The sequence below is a fragment of the Amphiura filiformis genome, chromosome 13 (assembly GCF_039555335.1).
Source record: "Amphiura filiformis chromosome 13, Afil_fr2py, whole genome shotgun sequence".
NCBI lineage: Eukaryota > Metazoa > Echinodermata > Ophiuroidea > Amphilepidida > Amphiuridae > Amphiura > Amphiura filiformis.
The window spans coordinates 37399332-37423880 of NC_092640.1; the positions used below are offsets into that span (position 1 = coordinate 37399332).

The window sequence follows — 24549 nt, forward strand, 5'->3', positions numbered from 1 at the left end:
CATGATTAGAGTATACCGGAAGAAAAAGCTTTAGGGTTTACCTTTCCATTCGTATAGATGGGATACAGAGAAGATATTGTACACTTCCCACAATGCATTTCTGGTACTGATTTGCTGTCAATTACACCATAGGTCGATAAAAGTACCACAATGAACAGGGCACATCCCGATCTTGCAAAATATGTTTATTTCTTGACTATTGATCCATGTTTAGCCCTGTATTTAGCCAGTCTATTCTTGACATGAAAACAAAAGGAACCTAGAAAGTAATAGGAGTGTCAGTTGCTGTAATGGGGTGATGCATCGTGTTGCAAAGGATTTTGGGATTGGTAAGATATATTCTATGGATACGATGCGGGTTAATGGTTATAAGCTTCGACTGTGTCGTTTATATCTATTGTTTCCGAATTCAGTGGTCTTATCTGCACGAGTAAATTTAAACTTGACGTTTCTAGTCAGTGACTTCATTTGATATCTAACCTCTGCGTCTTGCGTCCTTCTTATAATAGAGAGATTGCGATTTCCAAACGTAGGTATCGGACGTACGTCGATCTATTCAAAACCACTCTCCTGTATTGAAGCGAGGTCACGTAATTAGCCAGTTTTGAACATTTTCCACGTGCGAAATCAACGTAGATACATCGTTGAAAATGCACAAAATTTGTCCATTTTACAATATGTTAAAGACAGTCAAGGATAATGAACATAAGAAGGAAATTCTAATTATTATTATGATCCTTTTTGTTTGTAACAAATCATTAAAATAAAGGTAAAGCGATGTGTTAAAAATTAACTAAATTTATACGCGATGTCCATACGCAGACATTGCCCATTGAAATGTGTGTGATACTTTGCGTTTAAAAAATGACATTGCGATCACACATTTTGGACGCCAACGTCGTATAAAACGCAGGTGATACGTAGAAATGAGCTGATTTTACGACATGTCGAAGTTCATGCAACGCACCTAATTTTCAGTACAAAAAAGTCTCATTTTGAAAGTCAAGTCATATGGATGTAGTGATCCTTCCCAAAATATATGTTTTGGGCAACTATAATATTTGGGTAGCACAAGAATGCAATTAAGTTTAAGCAGCATATTAAGTCAAAATTTTAGTCAAAATCAATTTAGCGTACTGTTTCTCGGTCACTATGCCCTATATCGACCTAGATCAGATATTATAGATATTATAGTCTTTGTTCGAGCCGCCGTGTTCTCCTTCGTGACGAATGAGCACAATCCAGTTCGGAACCGAGACTAGCCATATTTAACACCGTATTAACGTACGTAAAAACTACGTTAACAGGTACGGTCCACGTGCTGCGTCTGGAACATCGCAATGTTATGATTTGTATACACTATTGTTTGTTTTGATTTTAAGCTGTATCATATTAAAACTCCATTTTCCTATACTGCTGGACTTGTGTTTGATGTTATCTTTATATATAGAAGTAATCCGCAAATCAGAGGTTGTCAACTGAAAACGCAAAAAAATAAGTTGTTGTTTCAGGTTAAGATATGCCTATATTGAGTTTAGGTAGTGGTTAACAAACTCTAACAATCGATATCATCCCTCCAAACGGGTATTTACAGCTATGTGGCTTTATGCTAACTCCAAAATGTCTCTACCGCTGCCCAAAGAGTAGAATACGCATTCAACTACGTGTAAACCATAGCACTCTTGATTTGGGGCTTTTGTGTAGAAATTACTGGTTGTCCTAAGGCTGTAGACTTTAAATTTGATATATAAGTTATAAATAGTCATCTCTGTAATATTTAATAAAAACTCGAGGATTTTAAAGCAGAAATATATAACAATATTGGCCTATATTTTGCGTATAATGTTTGGGATTTCACGATAGCGCACTCACATTATTAAGCTATAGCTTTATTATGTGGGAAATGTTTGTACTTATATTGGTATCACTGGATAGAAGATACCTATAGCTATCCATTGGTATCAAATATAGTAGTATAGGACATTTAATATAGAATATTCGGGGTTTCCAGCTATACAATACTACAGATCAACCTGATTCGTACAGCTAAGCATACGATTCGTCTTTTGGTAAAATTCATTCATCGCACTCAGGCGCGATTCGTCCAAATCAAAATTTCGGTATCTACGACAGGGAGTAAGTTTACCATTAATTATTGGTGGAAATAAAAGATCACCTGAAACATTATCATAAGCATGCAATAACTCAATTTACTCAAAATTCTCGATTCGTTACTCTGCCGAATTCATAACGATATGTTGTAATATTTTTACACGAAGGATGATCCCATATTTTGCATCTTGGTCGAGGGACATCCGAATCTGTGAAAACAAAACCTTCAATATTAAAATTAAATGTTTAATACGAACAGTTATATAATAATTTAAAAAAAGAGATTTATATAGCGCATCATACAGAAGTCTCGATGCGCTTTACAGAGCACACATACATAAAAGTAAAAACTAAATCAGTGTACAAAAATCCTAGAAGAATACACCTTAAAAATATAAACTACATTAATTAGGCTACACCAGCATCCCTCAGAAGGAATGAAGAACAAAAAAGAACAAGCTAAGGGTCCCAAACCAAGTGAAACACGCATAGTAGCAAAACATATGCATACAAGCAATAAAAGACCTTATTGTATTTACAGGCCATATATAGCAACAAAAAAATAAGTTCAACATGATCAATATAAAAACATAATATAAAATGATCAAATCAGACAAAAGCGAGAAATATTTAAGCTTGGAGGGTCAATTATAAGCTTATAAGGTCAATTTCTCTATAAGCATGCGATGTAATGGATGTATACCCTAAGGATAGCCTATACAGTAGTGATCGCCATACGCCAATTGTTTCTAGAATACTGCTAGAATAAGAAAAAAATGTAATTCTAATTTATTGCACATTCTAGGGAAGCGTGGTTCCTTTTTTGAAATCGCCGAGTGGGAGGGTTTTCAATGAAATATTTTTTGTGTTAAAACTGGAGCATCCTATGTATAAAAGAATATCGTCGGCAGAGTGCTACACTATCGTAAGTGCAGTTTGGACAGTTTTACAGGAGGAGCATATTTGTGTTTTGCGTAGCCGTTTGTTTCCAAGTAGCCATAAAATGACATGGGAATGTAAAGCAATTTAATTTTGATATTTAATGGTGTTAAAGTTAATAAGTAGATGAATTATTAACTGATTAAGATGCCGTAAGTGCCACATACGATAGTGTTGCACTCAAATAGAAATTAGTGTAGAGTGCAACACTATCGTATGTGCCACTTAGTGTTGCACTCAAGATCATTCGTGAATTTCATGATGGAATGCAGGCAACTGTTCTAGTTGATGGTGATACAACTTAGTCCTTCCCGGTTTGTCATGGTGTTAAGCAGGGATGTGTGTTGGCACCAACCTTGTTTGGTCTCTACTTGGCAGCTGTTTTGGAAATGTCATCTGACAACCTATCAGATGGTCAGCATGGAGTTTTCCTCCGTTCTAGGACAGATAGCAAAATCTTCAATCTAGCCCGTCTACGTCCCAAGACCCGATGTCAAGAAGTCTGTGTGCAAGAGCTTCTATATGCTGATGACACCGCCCTGGTAGCTCAATCCATTGAAGACCTGCAGAACATGTTGGACTGTTTTGTGACTGCATCAGTTGCATTTGGCCTTACAATCAACATCAGTAAAACTGAGGTCATTTACCAACCTGCTCCTGGAACTCAGCACCAAGATCCTAATCTCTACATCCATGGGGAACCTGTCAAATCGGTCACCAATTTCACCTACCTGGGGAGTGTGATTTCCATGAACAATTCCGTCGATCTGGAGATCATAAGACGAATTCAGAGTGCCACCAGTGCCTTTGGATCTCTGGAAAAAAGAGTTTGGTCCCAGCGTGGTATAAGACTTGCGACCAAATGTAAACTGTATCGCGTGTCTGTCCTACCCTGTCTCCTGTATTCTACTGAGACCTACACACTCTATCGGAGACACATTAAGAAGTTAACTTCCATTCAACTTCGCCACATTAGAAATATCATATGAATAACATGGCAGGACCGAGTCCCTAATGGAGAGGTGCTTCAGAGAGCCAAAATGGAGAGCGTAGAAGCTATCCTAGTGAAAAGCCAACTGCGCTGGGTCGGTCATGTCGTGAGGATGCCTGATGAAAGACTACCGAAAGCTGTGATGTATGCTGAACTCACAGAAGGAAAGAGAAAACGTGGTGGGCAGAAACTTCGGTATAGAGATGTTGTGAAGCGTCATCTGAAGACAGCTGACATGGATGATGATACATGGGAGACGAAAGCTAGTGACCGGGTCAATTGGAGGAAGAAGATCCACGATGCTGGGAAAACAGTGGAGCGGAAGCAAAAGGAGAAGTACCTTGAAGGATGGAGAAAGAGACACCCATCAACTTCGACAACTGTGCCTTCATCGATCTCGATGGGCAGCCGATGATGATGAGGTATACCGATTCTACGAGCTCATATAAAATCATCGTAAAATTCATCGATTTTATGCAATTATTGAAAGGTCGAATAGTACAGTTATAGAACGATGAAGAACATCTGTATAAGAGATCATTATTTACCGTCCTAGTCAGTTCTCAGTCAAAACTGCGTGCCTCGTCATTAGTTTTCCACCTTCAGGTCAATAAAGTTACGATTTAGCAACAAAAGCAGAAGACCTCATTTCAATAATTCAAAGAAAAGTAGTTGTTTCTGTTTTGTTTTGCCTAGTAAAAATATCGATCATCGTTCTCCAATTTATTTCGTGAACTACATTGCGAAGAAGATCCAGCTAGCGATGAGCTATTGCATTGTGATCAATAAAGAAGTTTTTTTACGTCTTTATGGTGGAATCCCCCCGGTTGTGGTAAAAAAAATAACTTTACAAATTGGAATTAAGGAAAACATACCGAGGCAAATTGTTTTTAATTAATTCTTATGTATTTTATTGTTTTCTCAAGCTGCGATATTTAACGTTTTTCCATTTAAAAATTCATATCTCAAAAAAACAATCAAGATTTTGACCTCAAATCTTCACTATTATTTGTGATAATTCAAGTGTGTCTTTTCCAAATCAAATTTCAAGTAAAACAGTGTTTCTAAAATATAAAAAACCTAAAAACAGTGTTTCTTGACTCAAATTCACTGAATTGCTGATATCTCTTATTGATTTTCAAAAACTAGGTATGATAATCTAGGATTCGGTTTTTTGTTTTTTTTGAATTTTGACCATCTTTTATATAGAAATATTCGATAAAAATGGTTGAAATTTGACAGTTTCAGCTTAATTTAGGCAATACTGGTGTATATTTTTGTTTTTGGACGGAAATTTAAAAAAATGAAAAAAAAGATCCTAGAGGAAAAGGAGCTGTACACGATAAGACCAAAATTTTACCTTTATTTTCTATAATGAATCTGTTAGCTTGCACGAAAAATTGAAAACATGCACGAAAATGAACACGTTTTAAATCGCCGTTTTGTATCAAAAGTGGCAGTAGACAGCAATCAAGCAACCCTTGTTGTCAAATGTGATAATCTTGATTCCTGTAATTCACGCAGCTCGTAGTCGTAATTAAGATACAACTTCCGCGCACGTTTTACGTAATTCCAAGCAATATTTTCCATAAAAAAGAGGAATAATTGTTCATCAAGCCGTATGAATTATCCCGGCCGGCCATGTCTTCGATCAGAGAAGTTGTTTTTAAGTCTCGCGCGAGATACAGGGGAGGGTGAATCGCACGCGTGTTATTAGTAGCGCACAGGGAAACGCGGTCAGGCTTGTTGCGTTTTGCGTCAGGCGCAAGGCAAACATACGCGCCCGTTTAGCAACGAGATTGGCAAGATTTCCCGCCATTGACCATGTGGACGATTTCAGATGGAAAAGGGTGAAATACATACCATATTTAAAAATGATAGAAATTTGGTAAAAAAATTAAAAACCTAAAAAAGTACACAGACTAATGAATATAGAATTCAAGAAAAGTGGAATTCTGCATTTTTAAAACATGCCTTTTCTCTAAAAACACATTTTTCTCTAAAAACACTGCTGTGTTCTTAATATTGAACAAAATTGGACAAATGGGGTATCAAAATGCGCGTAAATAAATCATCCTTCTTTCTATGTTCAAATATTCTGAACACAATTATTAGTTTTGACGCTATAGGCGTATTTATAACAGCTGCGTTACTTTTTGTGCAGTCTTTACGATAACGTTTGTTGCATGGGAATGTCCTTAGAGGAACAATCAAATTTTGTGTGCAATGCATCACTAGGGGACGTTTTCCTGTGAAAAATCTGTGCCCGCTTGAAAAATTCGTGTTGGATCACGGATTTTTCACTGATTTTTCAACCGATCACGGATTTTGTTCAAAAAAGGCGTACTAAAAATAGAATAGAATATATCTTTTTTAATCTGGTAGATCATTTGTAATATTGAAACGACGGAGATTTAAGGCCAGGAAATGATGAGTTGGCGACAAAGTGTAGGCGTGAGCCTACGAACATGCGATTCGGCGGATTAAAGAAAATATATATTGTAACATAATTACCAAGTCCATATCCCTTTACTGTAAAAACCTAAGGCGAGCTTCACCCCTCCCCCTCCTCCTAAGCTAGATGTTTGTCATTGGTGTTGCCCCCGGGTAAAGTGTTGCTTACGGTATTAAATACCGAACATATCACTTAGAATGCGCGCAAAGAATGTATCTACGATTAGCTGAAGTAATTTGGGTGTCAACATAATCATTAGAGTATACCGGAAGAAAAAGCTTTAGGGTTTACCTCTCCATTCGTATAGATGGGATACAAAGAAGATATCTTACACTTCCCACAATGCATTTTTGGTACTGATTTGCTATCAAGTGCACCATGGGTTGATAAAAGTACCTCAATGAACAGGGCACATCCAGGTCTTGCAAAATATGTTTATTTCTTGACTATCGACCTATGGCCCTGTATTTAGCCAGTTTATTCTTGACATGAAAACAAAGGGAAACTGTTGAAAGTAATAGGAGTGTTGCTGTAATGAGGTGCATCATGTTGCAATGGCTTCTAGGATTGGAACAGTGGCGTAGCGTGGGCCATCAAATTAGGGGTCCACCGACCCTGATTAGGGGGCACCGGGTCTGATGGGAGGGGGGGCACAAGCCATTTCTCGGCCAATTTTCGGCAATCATCAGCTTCGACTGTCTCGTTCATATCTATAGTTTCCGAATTCGGTGGTCTCATTTGCACGAGTAAATCTAAACTTGATTTCCAGTCAGGGACTTCATTTGATCTCTAACATCTACGTCTTGCGTCTTCCCTGTATTTGTGAAATCTACTTTACTGTAACTGCTATAAATCTGTTATAAATAATAAAATACCTCAACAGAAACACAAAGCTGCAGCGGGGCTTATTAGCAGTGACCAAACATAATTATTTGACTTGAAAGCCAAATCGTGTAACTCACAATAAATCTTGTTTTCTGATTATTAAGTATCAATTTACTAGGCGCCAGGAAAGGCAAAAACAAAGCCCATACTACTCCCATGTTGATGGGAAAGAACTTTCTGTGAAAACTCCTTCAGTTTGAAAGCGACAGACTTAGATTTTTGTGGTGTAAAACCGCTTTGTCGTGATCGCCACCCGCACTCCACCGGCAAATCGCAAGTCTCACGCGCTAAATACCAGTCACATGGAGATGTGTACAATTGTTTTTTACCTTTTTTCTATGAATTTAAACGTGCAGTAATAGTAAGGGCACTTTAAAGTGTGGTTCATTCCCCCATCAGGCTCATAATCTGCCCCTGGCTTTAGGATTAACTGATCAAAATAACGAAACAATGAGTCCTAGTGGTATCTCAAACTGTCCACTCAGAAAAACTCAGAATAGAATATCGTAATTATTATATGTAATTGACCTTTTTTGTTGAGCCTTTGCGAGTACATCTGATTCCTGAGTGAAACATAATTAACACTTTGTTAATATTGTTTTATTGTGTATGCTTCAAGAGCTTACTACCATAAGCAAGTTAAACCAATGTTCAAAACAAAGTACATGATAGACCAATATTCAAAATGAAGTATACTTATTCTCAATAAAAATATATACTTCAGGTAGTTTTTAGTCAGCTTGAACTACTTATAGGCTAATGAACGCGTATTAGTTGTTGGGAGAGGAATTAGACAAAATAATGCATGCGCGCTGATGTTGATACGTCTAATGTACGAGCCTCGAAGGGGGAGTGCATTAGACGCATCAACATCATTGTTAACACTTGGTGTACATTAACTGCGCATTTGTAAGCTTGAGTGCGCAGTAACGATGTGCGCATCAGCATGACGACATCAGCAATATACCTGCAAAAGCTTACGGGATTTACGTAAAAAAATTGCATAGCAACGACATTTTGATTTTTAAGTACGCAGAACAAACATCAACCTACTCAAATTTGCCAAAGTACTTTTGAACATGTGGGTCATTGTGTGTGGTTCCACAGACGGAGAAAAAGTGGGATGAGGTCCCGAGTTCAAATGCTGTATTGATCCATTCACCCGTGTTACTGCATTGTGTATTGATGTGCTTTTGGAAACCCTGACGTAACAATAATAGATTGCTTCTTAGTGGTTCACTCGTTGTAAATGATGAGCATTGTATGACAAATTATGCTTGTCACTGTGATAGGTGTGAGTCGTATGAATATATATGTATGATAGTACTCAGAAAGTTTTCTGCGAAAAAGAGGGGGTCTGAAAACAATTTTGGGTTCCGAAAGGGGGCCGGGGCCCTGCAAAAAAATATGTTAATCTTTTATGTTAATTGACCTCGCTCTGTCAGACGGGCGTTCGCACAAGGCGTTTGGGAATTGCAACCTCTCTTTAATCTTATCTATAAAGTACGACCAATCTTACTGTGGGTTACCGATTCTATAAAATCATCGTAAAATTCATCGGTAAATATGCAATTGAGTACATGAATTCAAAACCCACCTATATCCATGGGAAGTGATTTTGAGGAAAAAAACCTGTGTATCATTTTAATTCCTTCAGTTAGATTTACCTGGTCAATATGGTAAGTTTTACGTGCAAATGAGTGGGTTAAACTGTATTCGGTATGACGATTAGCATTTCAGGGACTTCGTGGGGGGTCATTTTAAATGCTGGACTTGGGTGGTTTTTTGAATCATATACAAAGACAACAATGTTGGAATGAGATTACCACTAGTAAGATAATACAAAATAAAGCACACAGGTATGTATAATGTTGATAAGCATACTGCCATGTAATATAAACCACACACTTTCCTTGATTAAGCCCATTTTTGTTTTAAAAGTCACTCTCCAGCAATGATTGTGTTACAAGTTGATTTTTATACATACTGGATTTCAATCAATGTGTTACAAGACTCAAATCCTGTACTTGGATGGTTCTTTCATATATGCTATTTTTCACATGCTCAATAGACACAGAGGATGAATTTGAGTTGTTCTTTCATACATATAACAGGCCTATGTATAGCATCAATTTCCCATGCTTAACTCAATTTGGCCAACGTATGGACTTGGGTGGGTTTTGTATTCATCTTACTATAAATAGGGGAATGTTGTATGTATGTATCTATCTATGTATCTATGTATCATGTATAAAGGCTCCGTCAGTTTCGATCCAAATGTCGCCAAATTCATACGGGAGATCGAGGAACTTACCGAGACGGTTATGCGAAAATTTGGTTGAAAACGGTCCTGCTGGAATCTTCCATAGCCCGGGCCCAGTCACAGCTTATTAGGACTGCAACTGCAGCTGCAGATCTAGGCCTTGTCATCAGCGACAGAATATATGACTGCAAACTGTAACGCCCAACCAGCACTTAAAGACTATGGTAGTACCATCAACCATGTCACAGACTTCAAGTATTTGGGTTCCAAGATGGGCTCTAGTGTTGGAGACCTAAAAAGAAGAAAGGCACTAGCCTGGGCAGCTTTCTGGAAACTGGAACGCCTTTGGAGAAGCCCGTCCCTGCCAATCGAAACAAAAATCAAGCTGTTTCAGACAACGTGTGTTACTGTCTTTCTGTACGGGTGCGAGTCATGGGTAATTACCAAGGACATCGAAAACAAGATCAATGCATTTGCAACATCTTGCTACAGAATCATGTTAAACATCAAACGTGTGGATCGGATTCCAAATGAAACCATCTACAACCTGACCAACACCACTTCACTGGTTACCAGAGTCAAGATTCATCAACTCAAATTTCTCGGCCATATACTGCGTCTTGAAGATGGCGAGTCTGTGAAAGAATATGCGCTTTATATTCCACCACATGGGAAGAGGAAACCGGGACGGCCGCGCACACTGTACTTACAGTATGTCCAGCACCTCCTGGGAGATACTGAAGGGATGCTGCAGCCAAACAAAATTGTTTCGCTTGCCCAAGATCGCATTAGTTGGAGAAAAAAGCTTGTAGTCGCATGCTCCGCAGCCGACTGATGATTATGCCCGACAGGTACGTGACAGTTATCTGATTATTTAACCTTTATTCCAAATGTATTATGTAAATACTTTCAGACAGTGATCACATGTATCGCAGATCATTATAAGCTGACCTAGTTCCATTGAAATAGGTTATGTTTTTTGATTTGTAAGTTGCTTTTCTAGGTTATTCCAATGGGTACACGTAGCGTTATAAGCCTTAAATTCCATCATGCATAATTCCTAGGACGGTACTTCCGTCGGAAGAGTATCGTAAAATACATCATCCCCGGTATTGTAAGGTTATCTTCATTAGGTTACGGATATGTCGGCGTTCATCTGAGCAGCGGGATCTTCTGCGCAATGCAGTTCATGAAATAAATTGGCGGATGATGATCGATACTTTTACCAGGCAACTCAAAACAGAAACAACTAATTTTAATGTGTTATTGAAATGATGTCTTCTGCGGAAAGATGCTGTCCTATTGCTTTTGTTGCTAAATCGTAAATTTATTGGCCTGAAGGTGAAAAACTAATGACGGGGCACACAGTTTTGCACTGCCGGCATTCACTTCTGAACCGACTGAGAACTGACTGGGTAAATAACGATCTCTTATACAGATTTTCTACATCGCTCTATAACTGCACTACTTGACCCTTCAACAATTGAATATACTAGCGGGACACCCGCGCTACGCGCGGGTCCCCGCTAGGTGAGTAAATGGGAGCGTTCACTAAAACAGGAGGAATTACTGAACAGGTAGAATCATTGAAAAGGTAAATTTTATTTATCTGAACCTGACCCTCCTTAAGCCTACGTTTCCATTTTAACTTCTTTCTTTCTTTTTAGTCCCTTTTTTTTTCCCTTGCATTTCCTGAAGAGTTTCTTTCTTTCCTTCTTTAGCCTATTTTATTCCCGGTTTCATTTTGTGACTAACTATAACCCACATACTCGTACAGCCTGTTTGTCCTCATTTTGTTTCCTTTTTTTTTTATTTATAGTAGGCCTACCTCTTCATGCTGTTTGTACTTTTAACACACATCTTTTTCCCGTATTTATTACGCTACGGTCGTTCACCCGTAATATCATTCATTACGTGACTCTGCGTCGTTTACGCGTGCCATGGCGTAGTGCTGCGTTACCCGCGCGGTATCACTGCGCTACGCGAGCGGCGCGAGCGGCTTTGCATTAGATACGCCCGTGCGACGCGCAGGGCTAGCTTAGTAACTGACTCCTTTTTTTGTTTACCTTGGATAGCAACGGACAACATTTTCACTGATTTTGAGGCCAATTCTTTACCGTTTTCAACCAAATTTTCGCATTACCGTCTCGGTATATTCCTAGATCTCCCGTATGAATTTGGTGACATTTGGATTGAAACTGACGGAGCCTTTATACGCATACATAGATAGATACATAGATACATACACAGATACAACATTCCCCTATTTATAGTAAGACTAGCGGGACACCCGCGCTACGCGCGGGTCCCCGCTAGGTGAGTAAATGGGAGCGTTCACTAAAACAGGAGGAATTACTGAACAGGTATTTTCCGTTTCCATGTTATTTATTTATTTATTTAACCCCGTCCCCATTATTTTCTAAATCTATTCTTTCTTACATTTCCCTTTTAGCATCTTTTTTTATTATTTTGCTGCTTGTGATTTCCCGTTTCCATGTTTTTTACTTAATTCTGTTCTCATTATTTTAGCTAGTTACATTTCCTGATTAGTTTTTTTCCTTCTTTGTTTCGTTCCCGTTTCATTTAGTTACTTTAACCCGTTGGCCTAATTACTCGTACCATTTTGTCCTCATTTTAATTTTATTTTTCTTTATAGTACCGCTTCATGTTGTTTATACAACACACATCTTTTTCCCGTATTTATTACGTCCTCTCATAGCGTGTCTGCGGACGTGTTCGCCCGGTATCCCGTGACCCGTCGATGTACCTTTTTGTCCTTTATTTTTCCTTCTTTCCGTATTATCATGTCCACTGGTCTCTGGCTCGCAAGTCGCGTGGCTCTGCGCCGTTTACGCGCGCATTGGCGTAATTCGCATTACGCACGCGGCGCCGACGCGCTGCCGGCCAGCTGCAGTGACGCGTAGGCTGGTAACCGATTTTCATAACAAAAACCCCGTTTTTACCCATATTTTTACTGATTTTGAGGCCAATTCTTGACCGTTTTCAACCAAATTTTCGCATAACCGTCTCGGTAAGTTCTTCAATCTCCCGTATGAATTTGGCGACATTTGGATTGAAACTGACGGAGCCTTTATACATGATACATAGATACATAGATCATCAGCAAAATCCAGGTCATTCAGCATCTTGGCAGGATATCTGCTTGACCGACGTGGGTAGGTAACAATTCCAGCGTCAATTCCAGAAGTTGATTTCATCAGAAGGTAGTCTACCAGGATAATGAACAGGAATGGTGCCAACACATCACCCTGAAGCACTCCAGTTGTTACTTGAAAGGCTCTGAGATACTGCCATCTACCATAACGGCACTATTGGAGTCTTTGTAGAGCACCTGGATGGCATTGACCACAACCTTTGGTATTCCATAATGCCGCAGCACTGAAAACATGACCGACCTGTTGATGGAGTCAAAGGCTTTTTTGAAGTCCACAAAAGTGACTGTTAAGGGAAGTTGGTACTCCTTGAAGCCTTCCATGATCCTCCTCAAAATGTGTATTTGCTGAGCACAGCTGCGACCCGATCTAAAGCCAGCCTGGTTGCTTCTCAGTAAAGGATCAATGTGAGGTCGGATCCTGTTCAGAAGGATCTTGTTGTACACTTTTGCGGCAATGGACATAAGCGAAATACCACGGTAGTTTGTCATGAGAGAGACGTCACCTTTCTTTGGTAGAGGAATGATTACATTCGTAACCCATTGACGTGGCGGTGTCAGCGTTGAGAATACTTCCATACAGAATTCGAGAATCATGTCAATTATGCTATCCCCTCCTCCCTGAAGTGCTTCTGCAGTTAGAGCACAGTCCAATCCTGCTGCCTTGTTGGTCTTCATGGCTGCTATTGCTTCGACTACTTCTTCACGAGTTGGGGGCTCAGTGATAATAGGAAGATCTTCAACAGCTGGTGCAGGAAGTTCTGAAGCTGCTGTGCCACTGTCGTTGTTAAGGAGTGAGCTAAAATATTCCTTCCATTCCTCAAGCAGTCCATGGTCACTGGTTGAAGCTGATCTATCTCTCTTTTTGACTTTCACCCCTTTCCTTGAGTTCTTCCCAGAAAGTGAGTGTATAATTTTCCAGGTGGTGGTATAAGTCCCCATCTCGTCGGCCAGCTTCAGGTCTTCCATCTGCTTATTGAGGGTAGCAAGCTCATCAGATTTATAAGAGTTGTTAAGGCTGGTGTTCAAGTTCCTCCATCTTTCTCTAGATTGACGAGACTTTGAAATGGAGTACCGCTTTTTGGCCTCATCCCTTTCAAGTTTACGTCTGATGGTTGCATCTGATATCCAACTTGGTAGTCCGCGTGGCTCTTGCTTTCCAATAACTTTCTCAGCAACTTCACGAACCGCTGTTTCGAAGGTCTCATACCTATCAGATATGGGTGTGGTGTCATCCACGCTCAAGACCTGGAATCTGTTTGATAGCTCCAGCTGAAATTCCTCCTTTGTATCAGGATCTTGCAACTTCTTCCTGTCGGGCAAGGGTAATTAAATCTAGCCACTGTGAAATATTAGACAAATATCTTTTATTTTTAGACCAAAAATAGGTGGGTCATAATTTCTTTACACCAAAAAAAAAGGGGGGGGGGTTAAGAATTATTAAGAGCTGGTGAGTCAAAATTTTCGCGCGCAGGCTGCTCGCGCATTCTTTTATCTTATAATCAAAATGTGCGAGCAATCTTGTAAGTTATATAATGAAAAATTTTCTCGCCTTATTTACACTTACGATCAAAATTTGAATGCGCTTCCCACACTTTCTTCACCCTTTTTTTTGCACGCTCCGGGCTTTGGTTCCGGTAATGAATAATTTGTCTTGAGTCTGTGTAGGCAGAAGAGGAGTCATAAAAAATATCGACCCGAGATACGGGGTCATAAAACTTTTGACTCCGGTCACCGACATATTCATGACCACCCCTCCGAAGAAAAAAACCCCTCCTAACTGTACATATAAATTAAAAAGATATTTCAGAAACAGATAAAGCTTTACTCGTAAAAGCTGATTTATACTCGAGCCGCGCCGATTAGCGATGAGCTTTGAATTGTGATCAATAAAATAGTTTTTTTACTTCTTTATACAAATAGAATAATGATCCTGATAGGAAAATACAAAATATATTTCAGAAACAGGTACATCAACATCGATAGATAAAGCTAATTCATACTCGAGTCGCGCCATTGGCGATGCATGCGCTATTGAAATGTTATCAATAAGATGAGTTGTTTCTTACTACTAACAATGTACAATTTGCTTATAAAGAAAGAAGTATGAATCCAGATCAAATTCGACAAAAAGCTCAAGAAATTGAAACTACCTTGTACCTATCCATACTTTATTATTGAAAAAGGCCAATTGATATTAAGACAAAAAAGTAAGCTATACGAATGGGCTATTCCATTTAAAATCAACACTACCCCTGTGGAAGATTTAGCTAAAGTAGGAGTAGGCGTTTTGAATATAATAAGCAATTGGGTAACTTCCATTTGAAATACTCACTCCAGTTGTGGAAGATATAGGTAAAGCCATAATACAGGGGGAGTATGGGTTTCAAAATGATTAACCCTGACCACTTACATTTGAAAAATATACTCCTTCTGTCTTAGATATTTCCATGATTTTTAACAGAGGTAGTGTGATCTTCAACTGGAATTGCAGAATACACTGCTTTCCTTCCCAAGATTCATCATACACAAGATAACGACCTTTCTAAAATAACATCTCAAAAGAGTAAAGATCCGGATTTCAAACTTATGAATATTTATTGTAACAAGATTATTATGTAATCCTGGAAACTGTTACCTTCAGTGGCAGCCAGTGATTTTACTCAATGTTTTCAATCATGATCTTGTTGTTTTGGTTAACCATAATCCTCTGTGGTGTTTTAACGACAATTTCAACATCAGTAGTGAAACATGACACTTTTAGTCGAATGTTTCTTAGCATTCTGTAATAAAATTACCATACACACATTCGCGACATTCATTTTTGAGGATTGAATTAAGTTTAAACGCGAGGCTTGATGAACGATAACATTTGGTGGATGGGAATGCCTTTAGAGGGACAATCAGATCTTTGTGTACAGTATACACCTAGAACAAAAAGTAACTAATCATTTATTTAAGCCACCACTGTTCTTAAGTCGTTCAAAAAGGCATACATTTTTAAATTATGTTATGTTATCTTTTCTTTTTATATCTGGTAGCTCATTTGTAAAAATTGAAACGACGGAAATTTAGGGCCAGGAAACCATAAGTTGGCGAAAATAAAGTGCAGGAGTGATCCTACGAACATGCGATTTGGCGGATTAAAGAAATATATATTGTAACATAACTACCAAGTCCATATCCATTTACTGTAAAACCTGCGGTGAGCTTCAACCCCTCCCCCTCACCTATGCTAGATATTTGTTAGTCGGTCCGGCTAAAATGTTCCTTAATACTGTTACCACTTAGAATGCGCGCAAAGAATGTATCTACGATTAGCTGTAATTTGGGTGTCAGCATGATAATTAGAGTATACCGGAAGAAAAAGCTTTAGGGATTACCTCTCCATTCGTATAGATGGGATACAGAGAAGATATTGTACACTTCCCACAATGCATTTTGGTAATGATTTGCTGTCAATTACACCATAGGTCGATAAAAGTACCACAATGACCGGGGCACATCCAGATCTTGCAAAATATGTTTATTTCTTGACTATCGATCCATGTTTAGCGCTGCATTTAGCCAGTCTATTCTTAACATGAAAACAGAAGGAACCTGTAGAAAGTAATGGGAGTGTCAGTTGCTGTAATGAGGTGATGAATCATGTTGCAAAAGATTCTGGGATTGATAAGATATCTTCTATGGATATGCTGCGGGTTAATGGTTATAATCAGCTTCGACTGTTTCGTTTTAGTTTCCGAATTCGGTGGTCTCATTTGCACAAGTAAATCTAAACTTGACGTTTCCAGTCAGTGACTTCATTTGATCTCTAACCTCTAACCCCGTCATTAGTTTTTTACTTTCAGGCCAATAAATTTACGATTTAGCAACAAAAACAATAGGACACTATCTTTCCGCAGAAGACCACATTTCAATAACACATAGAAAATTGGTTGTTTCTGTTTTGAGTTGCATGGTAAAAGTGTCGATCATCGTCCACCAATTTATTTCATGAACTGCATTGCGAAGAAGATCCCGCTACTCAGATGAACGCCGACATATCCGTAACCTAATGAAGATAACCTTACAATCCCGGGATGATGTATTTTACGATACTCTTCCGACGGAAGTACCGCCCTAGGAATTATGCATGATGGAATTTAGGGCTTATAAATGAAAAAACATAACCTATTTCAATGGAACTAGGTCAGCTTATAATGATCTGTGATACATATGATCACTGTCTGAAAGTATTACATAATACGAGGGGGTATCAAAAAGTTTTAGAAATCGCCCAGAAGTGAAAGAGCTATAGCAATGAAATTTTGTCAGTGCAATCACTGGTCCTTATGTACACTATGGTGCAAAAATGGTCTCATAAGTATGTTTACTTTTTTTACAGGAGCTAGATGTCACTACCTGCCTATGTAACCGCATAACCAGAAAATGGAGAGAATTGAGGCATGCAGCATGATTAAGTTCCATTTTAAGGGTTACAGTGCCCAGAAAATCTGTGATGAAATAAAAATTCCTTTTCCAAAAAGCGACAGTGACATATCACAATCACCACCGAAGATAACTTTCATTTCATCATCAATTTTCTAGGCACTGCAACCCTTCAAAAGCAGGATCTTAATAATGCTGCTTGCCTCAATTTTTTCAATCTTGCAGTTTATGCGCAGTAACTGGGGCAGCAGGTTATTGGCATCTAGTGCCACCTGTAAAAAAATTAAACATACCTATTATTTTATTTTTTTACCATAATGTACATAAGGACCAGTAATTGCACGGACAAAATTTCATTGATATAGCTCTTTCACTTCTGGGCGATTTCTAAAACTTTTTGATACCCCTCGTACATTGGTCTAAAGACTTTGGAATAAATGTTAAATAATCAGATAACTGTCACGTACCTGTCGGCAAGGGTAATTAAATCTAGCCACTGTGAAATATTAGACAAATATCTTTTATTTTTAGACCAAAAATAGGTGGGTCATAATTTCTTTACACCAAAAAATGGGGTTAAAGAATTATTAAGGGCTGGTGACTCAAAATTTTCGCTCGCAGGCTGCTCGTGCATTCTTTTATCTTATAATCAAAATGTGCGCGCAATCTTAAGTTATATAATGAAAGGTTTTCGCGTGCTCCACACGCCTTATTTACACTTTTTGAATGCGCTTCCCACTAATGAATAATTTGTCTTGAGTCTGTGTATGCAGAAAAGGGTCATAAAAATATCGACCCGAGATAGGGGCATAAAATATTGACTCCGGTCACCGACATACTCATGACCCCACTCTGAAGAAAAAGACACCCCTCCCTTTAACTTTACTTATAAATTAGCTGATTTATACTCGAGCCGCGCCGATTAGCGATGAGCTATTGAATTGTGATCAATAGAATAGTTTTTTTTACTTCTTTATACAAATAGAATAATGATCCTGATAGGAAAATACAAAATATATTTCAGAAACAGGTACATCAACGCCGCAAAGCTAATTCATACTCGAGTCGCGCCATTGGCGATGCATGCGCTATTGAAATGTGATCAATAAGATGAGTTGTTTCTTACTACTAACAATGTGCAATTTGCTTATTACGAAAGGAGTATGAATCCAGATCGAATTCGACAAAAGGCTCAAGAAATTGAAACTGCCTTGTACCTATGCATACTTCATTATTGAAAAAGGTCAATTCGTATTAAGTCGAATAAGTAAGCTATACGAAAATCACTTCCCGAGATTTGCCATGCACAAAATACCGACCTTGCTTAAAATAACATCTCAAAAGAGTAAAGATCCCGATTTAAAACTTATGAATATGTATTGTAACAAGATTATTATATAATCCTGGAAACTGTTACCTTCAGTGGCAGCCAGTGATTTTACTCAATGTTTTCAATCATGATCTTGTTGTTTTGGTTCACCATAATCCTATGTGGTGTTTTAACGACAATCTCGACATCAGTAGTGAAAACATGACACTTTTAGTCGAATGTTTCTTAGCATTTTGTAATATAATTACCATACAAACATTCGCGACATTTATTTTTGAGGTTTGAATTGAGTTTATACGCAAGGCTTGATGTACGATAACATTTGGTGCATGGGAATGCTTTTAGCGGGACGATCAGATTTTTGTACACCTAGGACAATAGTAAGTACTCTTTATTTAAGCCGCCACTGTTCGTAAGTCGTTCAAAAAGGCATATTTGTAATATACATTTAGAATTTTGTTATGGAAAACATCTTTTTTATATATATCTGGTAGCTCATTTACAAAAATTGAAACGACGGGGATTTAGGGCCAGGAAATCAGAAGTTGGCGAAAAGGTGTAGGCATGATTCTACGAACATGCGATTTTGCGGATTAAAGAATATATATATATTGTAACATTACTACCAAGTCCATATCCCTTACTATAGAAACGTATGGTGAGCATTAACCCCTCCCCCTCCCCTAAACTAGATGTTTGTTTGTCGGTCTTGCCCCCGGTTAAAGTGTTCCTTAATACTGTTACCACTTAGAATGCGCGCAAAGAATGTATCTACGATTAGCTAAAGTAATTTGGTTGTCAGCATAAGCATTAGAGTATACCGGAAGAAAAAGCTTTAGGGATTACCTCTCCATTCGTATAAATAGGGATACAGAGAAGATATTGTACACTTCCCACAATGCATTTTGGTAATGATTTGGTATCAAGTGCACCATGGGTCGATAAAAGTACCTTAATGAACAGGGTACATCCAGATCTTGCAAAATATGTTTATTTCTTGACTATCGACCCATGTTTAGCCATGTATTTAGCCAGTCTATTATCAACATGAAAACAAAGGGAAACTGTTGAATGTAATATGAGTGTTGCTGTAATGAGGTGATGCATCATGTTGCAAAGGCTTCTGGGATTGGAACAGTGGCGTAGCGTGGGCCAACATATTGGAGGTGCACCGACCCTGATTAGGGGGCACCGGGTCTGATGGGAGGGGGGGCACAAGCCATTTCTCGGCCAATTTTCGGCTATCATCAGCTTCGACTGTCTCGTTCATATCTATAGTTTCCGAATTCGGTGGTCTCATTTGCACGAGTAAATCTAAACTTGATTTCCAGAGAGTGACTTCATTTGATCTCTAACATCTACGTTTTGCGTCTTTCCTGTATTTGTGAAAGCTACTGTACTGTAACTGCTATAAATCTGTTATAAATAATAAAATACCTCAACAGAAACACAAAGCTGCGGCGGGGCTTATTAGCAGTGACCAAACATAATTATTTGACTTGAAAGCCAAATCTTGTAAGTCACAATAAATCTTGTTTTCTGAATTAAGTATCAATTTACTAGACGCCAGGAAAAGCAAAAACAAAGCCCATAAAACTACTCCCATGTTGAAGGGAAAGAACTTTCTGTGAAAACTCCTTCAGTTTGAGAGCGACAGACTTAGATTTTTGTGGTGTAAAATCGCTTTGTCATGATCGCTACCCGTATAGGAACTTCAAGTCTCACGCCATCAAATGCCAGTTATATGGAGATGTGTACTAGTTTTTTGGGGTTTTTTTATTACCTTTTTCCCATGAATTTAAGGGATGGGGTATAAACGTTTGGACAGTATTTTTGTGGGACATTAGAGCACATTGCATTCTGAATACGAAGAATGTCCTTCTGATATCAAATAATTTTGATTTTTTGAAATTCGCAATGTAATACACATTTTACGGCAAATGATTAAAAATTGATATTTTTGATATTTAACAGTACTCGAAGTAAACTTTATAAATCTGATAATATGTACTTAAAGTGTATGTAGGTGAGATGTAAAGCCGACGATCAATTGGAAATTTTGACCTTTCGTATTGATTTTTCCCAAAACACCAAAAAAAAAATTAGGTCTTTTGGGAAAAAATCCATATCTTCAATATGAAAGGTCAAAATTTTCAATTGATCGTTGGCTTTTCCTCCCAGCTACATACGCTTTAAGACTATATCATTAAATTTATAAAATTTACTTCGAGGACTGTTATTTATCAAAAATGTGAAAAATATCAAATTTTATTAATTTGTCATAACATTTTTATTATATCGTGAATTTCAAAAAATGAAAATTATTTGATATCAGAAAGACATTCTTCATATTCAGAATGCAATTCGATATGTCTGATGTGCTCTCATGTCCCACAAAAAATACTGTCGAAACGCTCAAAACGCTCATTCCAGATCCCTTAAACGGACAGTAATATCAGAAGCGCTTAATCATATTTCTATTTTGTAGTGTGAAATGTTCAGGTGGTTAATAATAATCTGGTATAATTGAAAGTTATTATACACTTCATTCTCCCATCATAAACTGCCCTGGCTTCAGCATTAACTGATCCAAACAAAAAGTCCTCATGGTATCGCAAGCTGTACACTCAGAAAAACAAAACATACAAATAAAATAAGCCAGGGTATCGTAATTATTATGTAATTGACCTTTTCGGTAAAGCCTTTGTTCATGTTGTGAGTAGATCTGATATGTCGTCATTTTAACGTCACTCGCACATCATTTATCGGACATCGATACTTCGCATTGTAAGTCGACGTGACGTCATATCACGACATCTCAGGTCTACTCGCAAAGGCTTATGGGATTTACCGAAAAGGTTAATGTTTCCATTGTAACAAAATGTAACACACTTGTTTGTAGCTGGGAGGAAAAGCATATGAAAATTTTGACCTTCCTTATTGAAGATATTTTTTCGTACACTTACACGATGTTATCAACACAGTACGTACATGGCATTCGGGACGGTCATAAATATCAACGGACCGTCGCTTGCTTTACTTCAATTTTTTTGGCTCATCATTAAAAGGGTACATATCTCACAGAAAACCTAACATATTATGGAAATGTTACAATATGGCTTTAAGTACATATCATTAGATTTATAAAGTTTATTTCGAGGACAGTTAAATGTCAAATTTGTTTTAATAATTTGTCATAAAATAAGTATTATATCGTGAATTTCAAAAAATTGAAAAATTATTATCAGAATGCAATTTGGTGCGTCTGGTGTGTTCTCGGGTCCCACAAAAATACTATGCAAACGTCGCTATCCAAACCCTAAAAATGAGAATGGGGTATGTGGGAGGGTGTTCACAGTTGCCAGCATGTTTGTGGAGTAGTATATAAGTTGCAGCAATAGCTTGTTTGGGTATAATTTCTTTGTGGAGTAGCCTACACACCATGATTTCCACAAAGAAAAAACAGCTTATAGGCCTGAAGGTCTGAAAAGAGTAAAATGCATTTTAGAGGAACTTCGTGGGGGCTGTATCTGTGTGAAAACTATTCGTGGTACTTGTGGTAGTTCTTTTGTACCCCACCAGATAGGTGTGATAAGAAATATACCCCAGAAAGAACCATTAGCATATTTTATACACACATAATGCTGGACCCCGCAAGAATCCTAGTGTAAGTAGCTGTGTGTACTGTTTGTGTGTATGGGACTGTGTCCAATCCATGAGAGTATCCGTCCCTCTGTGGGGACGCTAAGCCCGGGGGGTCACTCCCATTGTGGCCTGTACACCATCCGCGATAATCAACTTTTGAAAAGCACCCTTAACAAGGATTTAACCCTTGGCTAAAACGATACCCTAAACAAGTGTTTTCACACCCTAAACAGGGAGTTTATTCATTGCATAAAATTTCATACCCGAAATTTCATTTCTGCGTATTAGCAATTGCAATTTTGCTACCCTTTTTTTCCAATTTTCATGTTTTTGACACCCATTTTAGCATTTTAATAGCCACTGATTTATCACTTTAGCACCATCTTTGATAGTTTATAGCATAGAATTTAATTATTTAGCCCCAAGACAATAAATTTAAGATTTACTCAAAACAATATCATGTTAAACCTTTAAATTAATAATATGCACAACTACCCATCTTAAATAAACCTTTCATGTGCAAATGCGTTTCCTCGAGGGTGAGACTTAAAACCTACTCTAATATGTAAAACTTTGTCAACTTATCCCTGCGTTACGCTCATTAACACACTACTTACAGACTCAATTTATCGCCGTGTCTTTTTCCCCTTTATTTTACATGCAACATGATACAGTTCGCTTTTAGACCTCTTATACCACGTCTCTTGAAGTAGCCATATTAACAACACTTGTCTAATTATCTTTCCGCCATTGTTACTTGTGAGGTGACCAAACAAAAAGAGTCTCTTGTCGCTACACACTATTTTTAGTTATAACAAAAAGTAGAGTGTTGAAATTATTTTGTATTATTATTTTTAGCAAAAAGAAACTAATAGTATCTCCGTAAGATGAGGTTCAGTTTTGATACAATTTTCAGCATATTATAACCTATTAAAAGGGCAAAAAGGCCAAAAGAAAAGATAAAAATGGTATTATATGTTGTTTGACCCATTTTAGTCGATCACGTAACATTTAAACACGTTTTGAAGTGTTTTCATATATTAATTTGCATATACAATATATGTATATTAATGTGTTCAGTGCAGCGTGTTTTGTATATAAAAACTTCAAACATCACAGCGCAGATGAGCATTTAGAAACCGGGTCTACTGGATGATGCATAACTTTTTTTGGAGATTACCTTTCGATATGAAACGTATACATTTTGTCTACATAATAGCTGTGTTTCTATTAATGACGCCTCGGATCGTAACCGGTGAGTAGAAACAGCGGAAGACTTTAGTGCAAGAAGTGCCTAAGTGTAGATCAGAAACGCCACTCTTTGTTTGTGTTTGAAAGTTGATATGTTTACATCTCTTTTGTAATTGGGGTTTATGTCGCAGCATGTTTGCAAGAAATGAGGACTGTGACCTTCGAAAGATTTTTATTGCTGACACTTCGGTACTCCTCTCACTAATCTATAGTTTAAGCTTTTTGATTATTATTGTCTTATATCGATAAATTAGCGTGTTGTTTAAAACGTTTGGCGTAAACAGTGATATTTATTGAAACTGACTTACAATTTCAATGAACATGCAACTAATAACTTAATGTTATTATTCATGTTATAGAAAGATATGCTCTTAGTCGTAGGCAACTATTAATATTTCTGATGTGATGCGATCAAGCAAAATCAGTCGGAACTATTATTCATTTTGAGATATAGCCAAACAAAGGAAATATTTCTGTTTGTTTCCTGCTGTTTTGGAAACTCTTTAATTGCTTATATCTTTGGAACTGGTTGTTCAAATTCAGTGGGGTTTTCTGCAAAATGCAGTTTTGTAAATGCTTTTTTGCTATCCTATAAGAAACTGAAAATTTTATATTTCCGAGTTACGACTGATTTTGCTTGATCGCATCACATATGATAATGCTATTAAAATTCAAGCAGTCAAGTCGACTTCAAAACATATTTGGAAGGGGTTTGATTCCTAGATCTGTTGAATCTGTTTTTGCTGGGGTAAATAATATCAAGGTGAAATAATGCAAAAATATGTAAAACAAAGTACTTGCAGCCTAATCGTAAGCTTCAAACCCGCGATGGGTACTCGCATTACGAAAGTGATGTACCTGTCCCGATCGGAGTACATGGGTATATCGGTATATATATAATGTCCACACTAAACATTAGGGTCATTGGATGGTATGTTAAGTTTTTGAAAAATATTTAATTTGTGGCTATTTTAGTCCAAAATGAAAGTTAATTTTGGTATTTTCTGGTCCAGGGGGTGCAAAATTTTGCAAATCTACCCTATTTTGTCCCAAAAAACATGGCGTTTTTGTGCTA

At 37.7% G+C, this 24549-nt stretch overlaps 1 protein-coding gene across 1 annotated transcript in view; it reads left to right on the forward strand.

Moving 5' to 3' along the window:
- Window positions 1-23367: 23367 nt before the first annotated feature.
- Window positions 23368-24549, forward strand: part of LOC140167274 (amyloid-beta precursor protein-like) — a 35539-nt gene continuing 34357 nt past the window's right edge. The window contains exon 1 of the mRNA XM_072190608.1: window positions 23368-23478. Within this exon, the coding sequence (XP_072046709.1) occupies window positions 23376-23478 (103 nt within the window). The 5' untranslated portion in view covers window positions 23368-23375. The remainder of the gene's footprint in view (window positions 23479-24549) is intronic.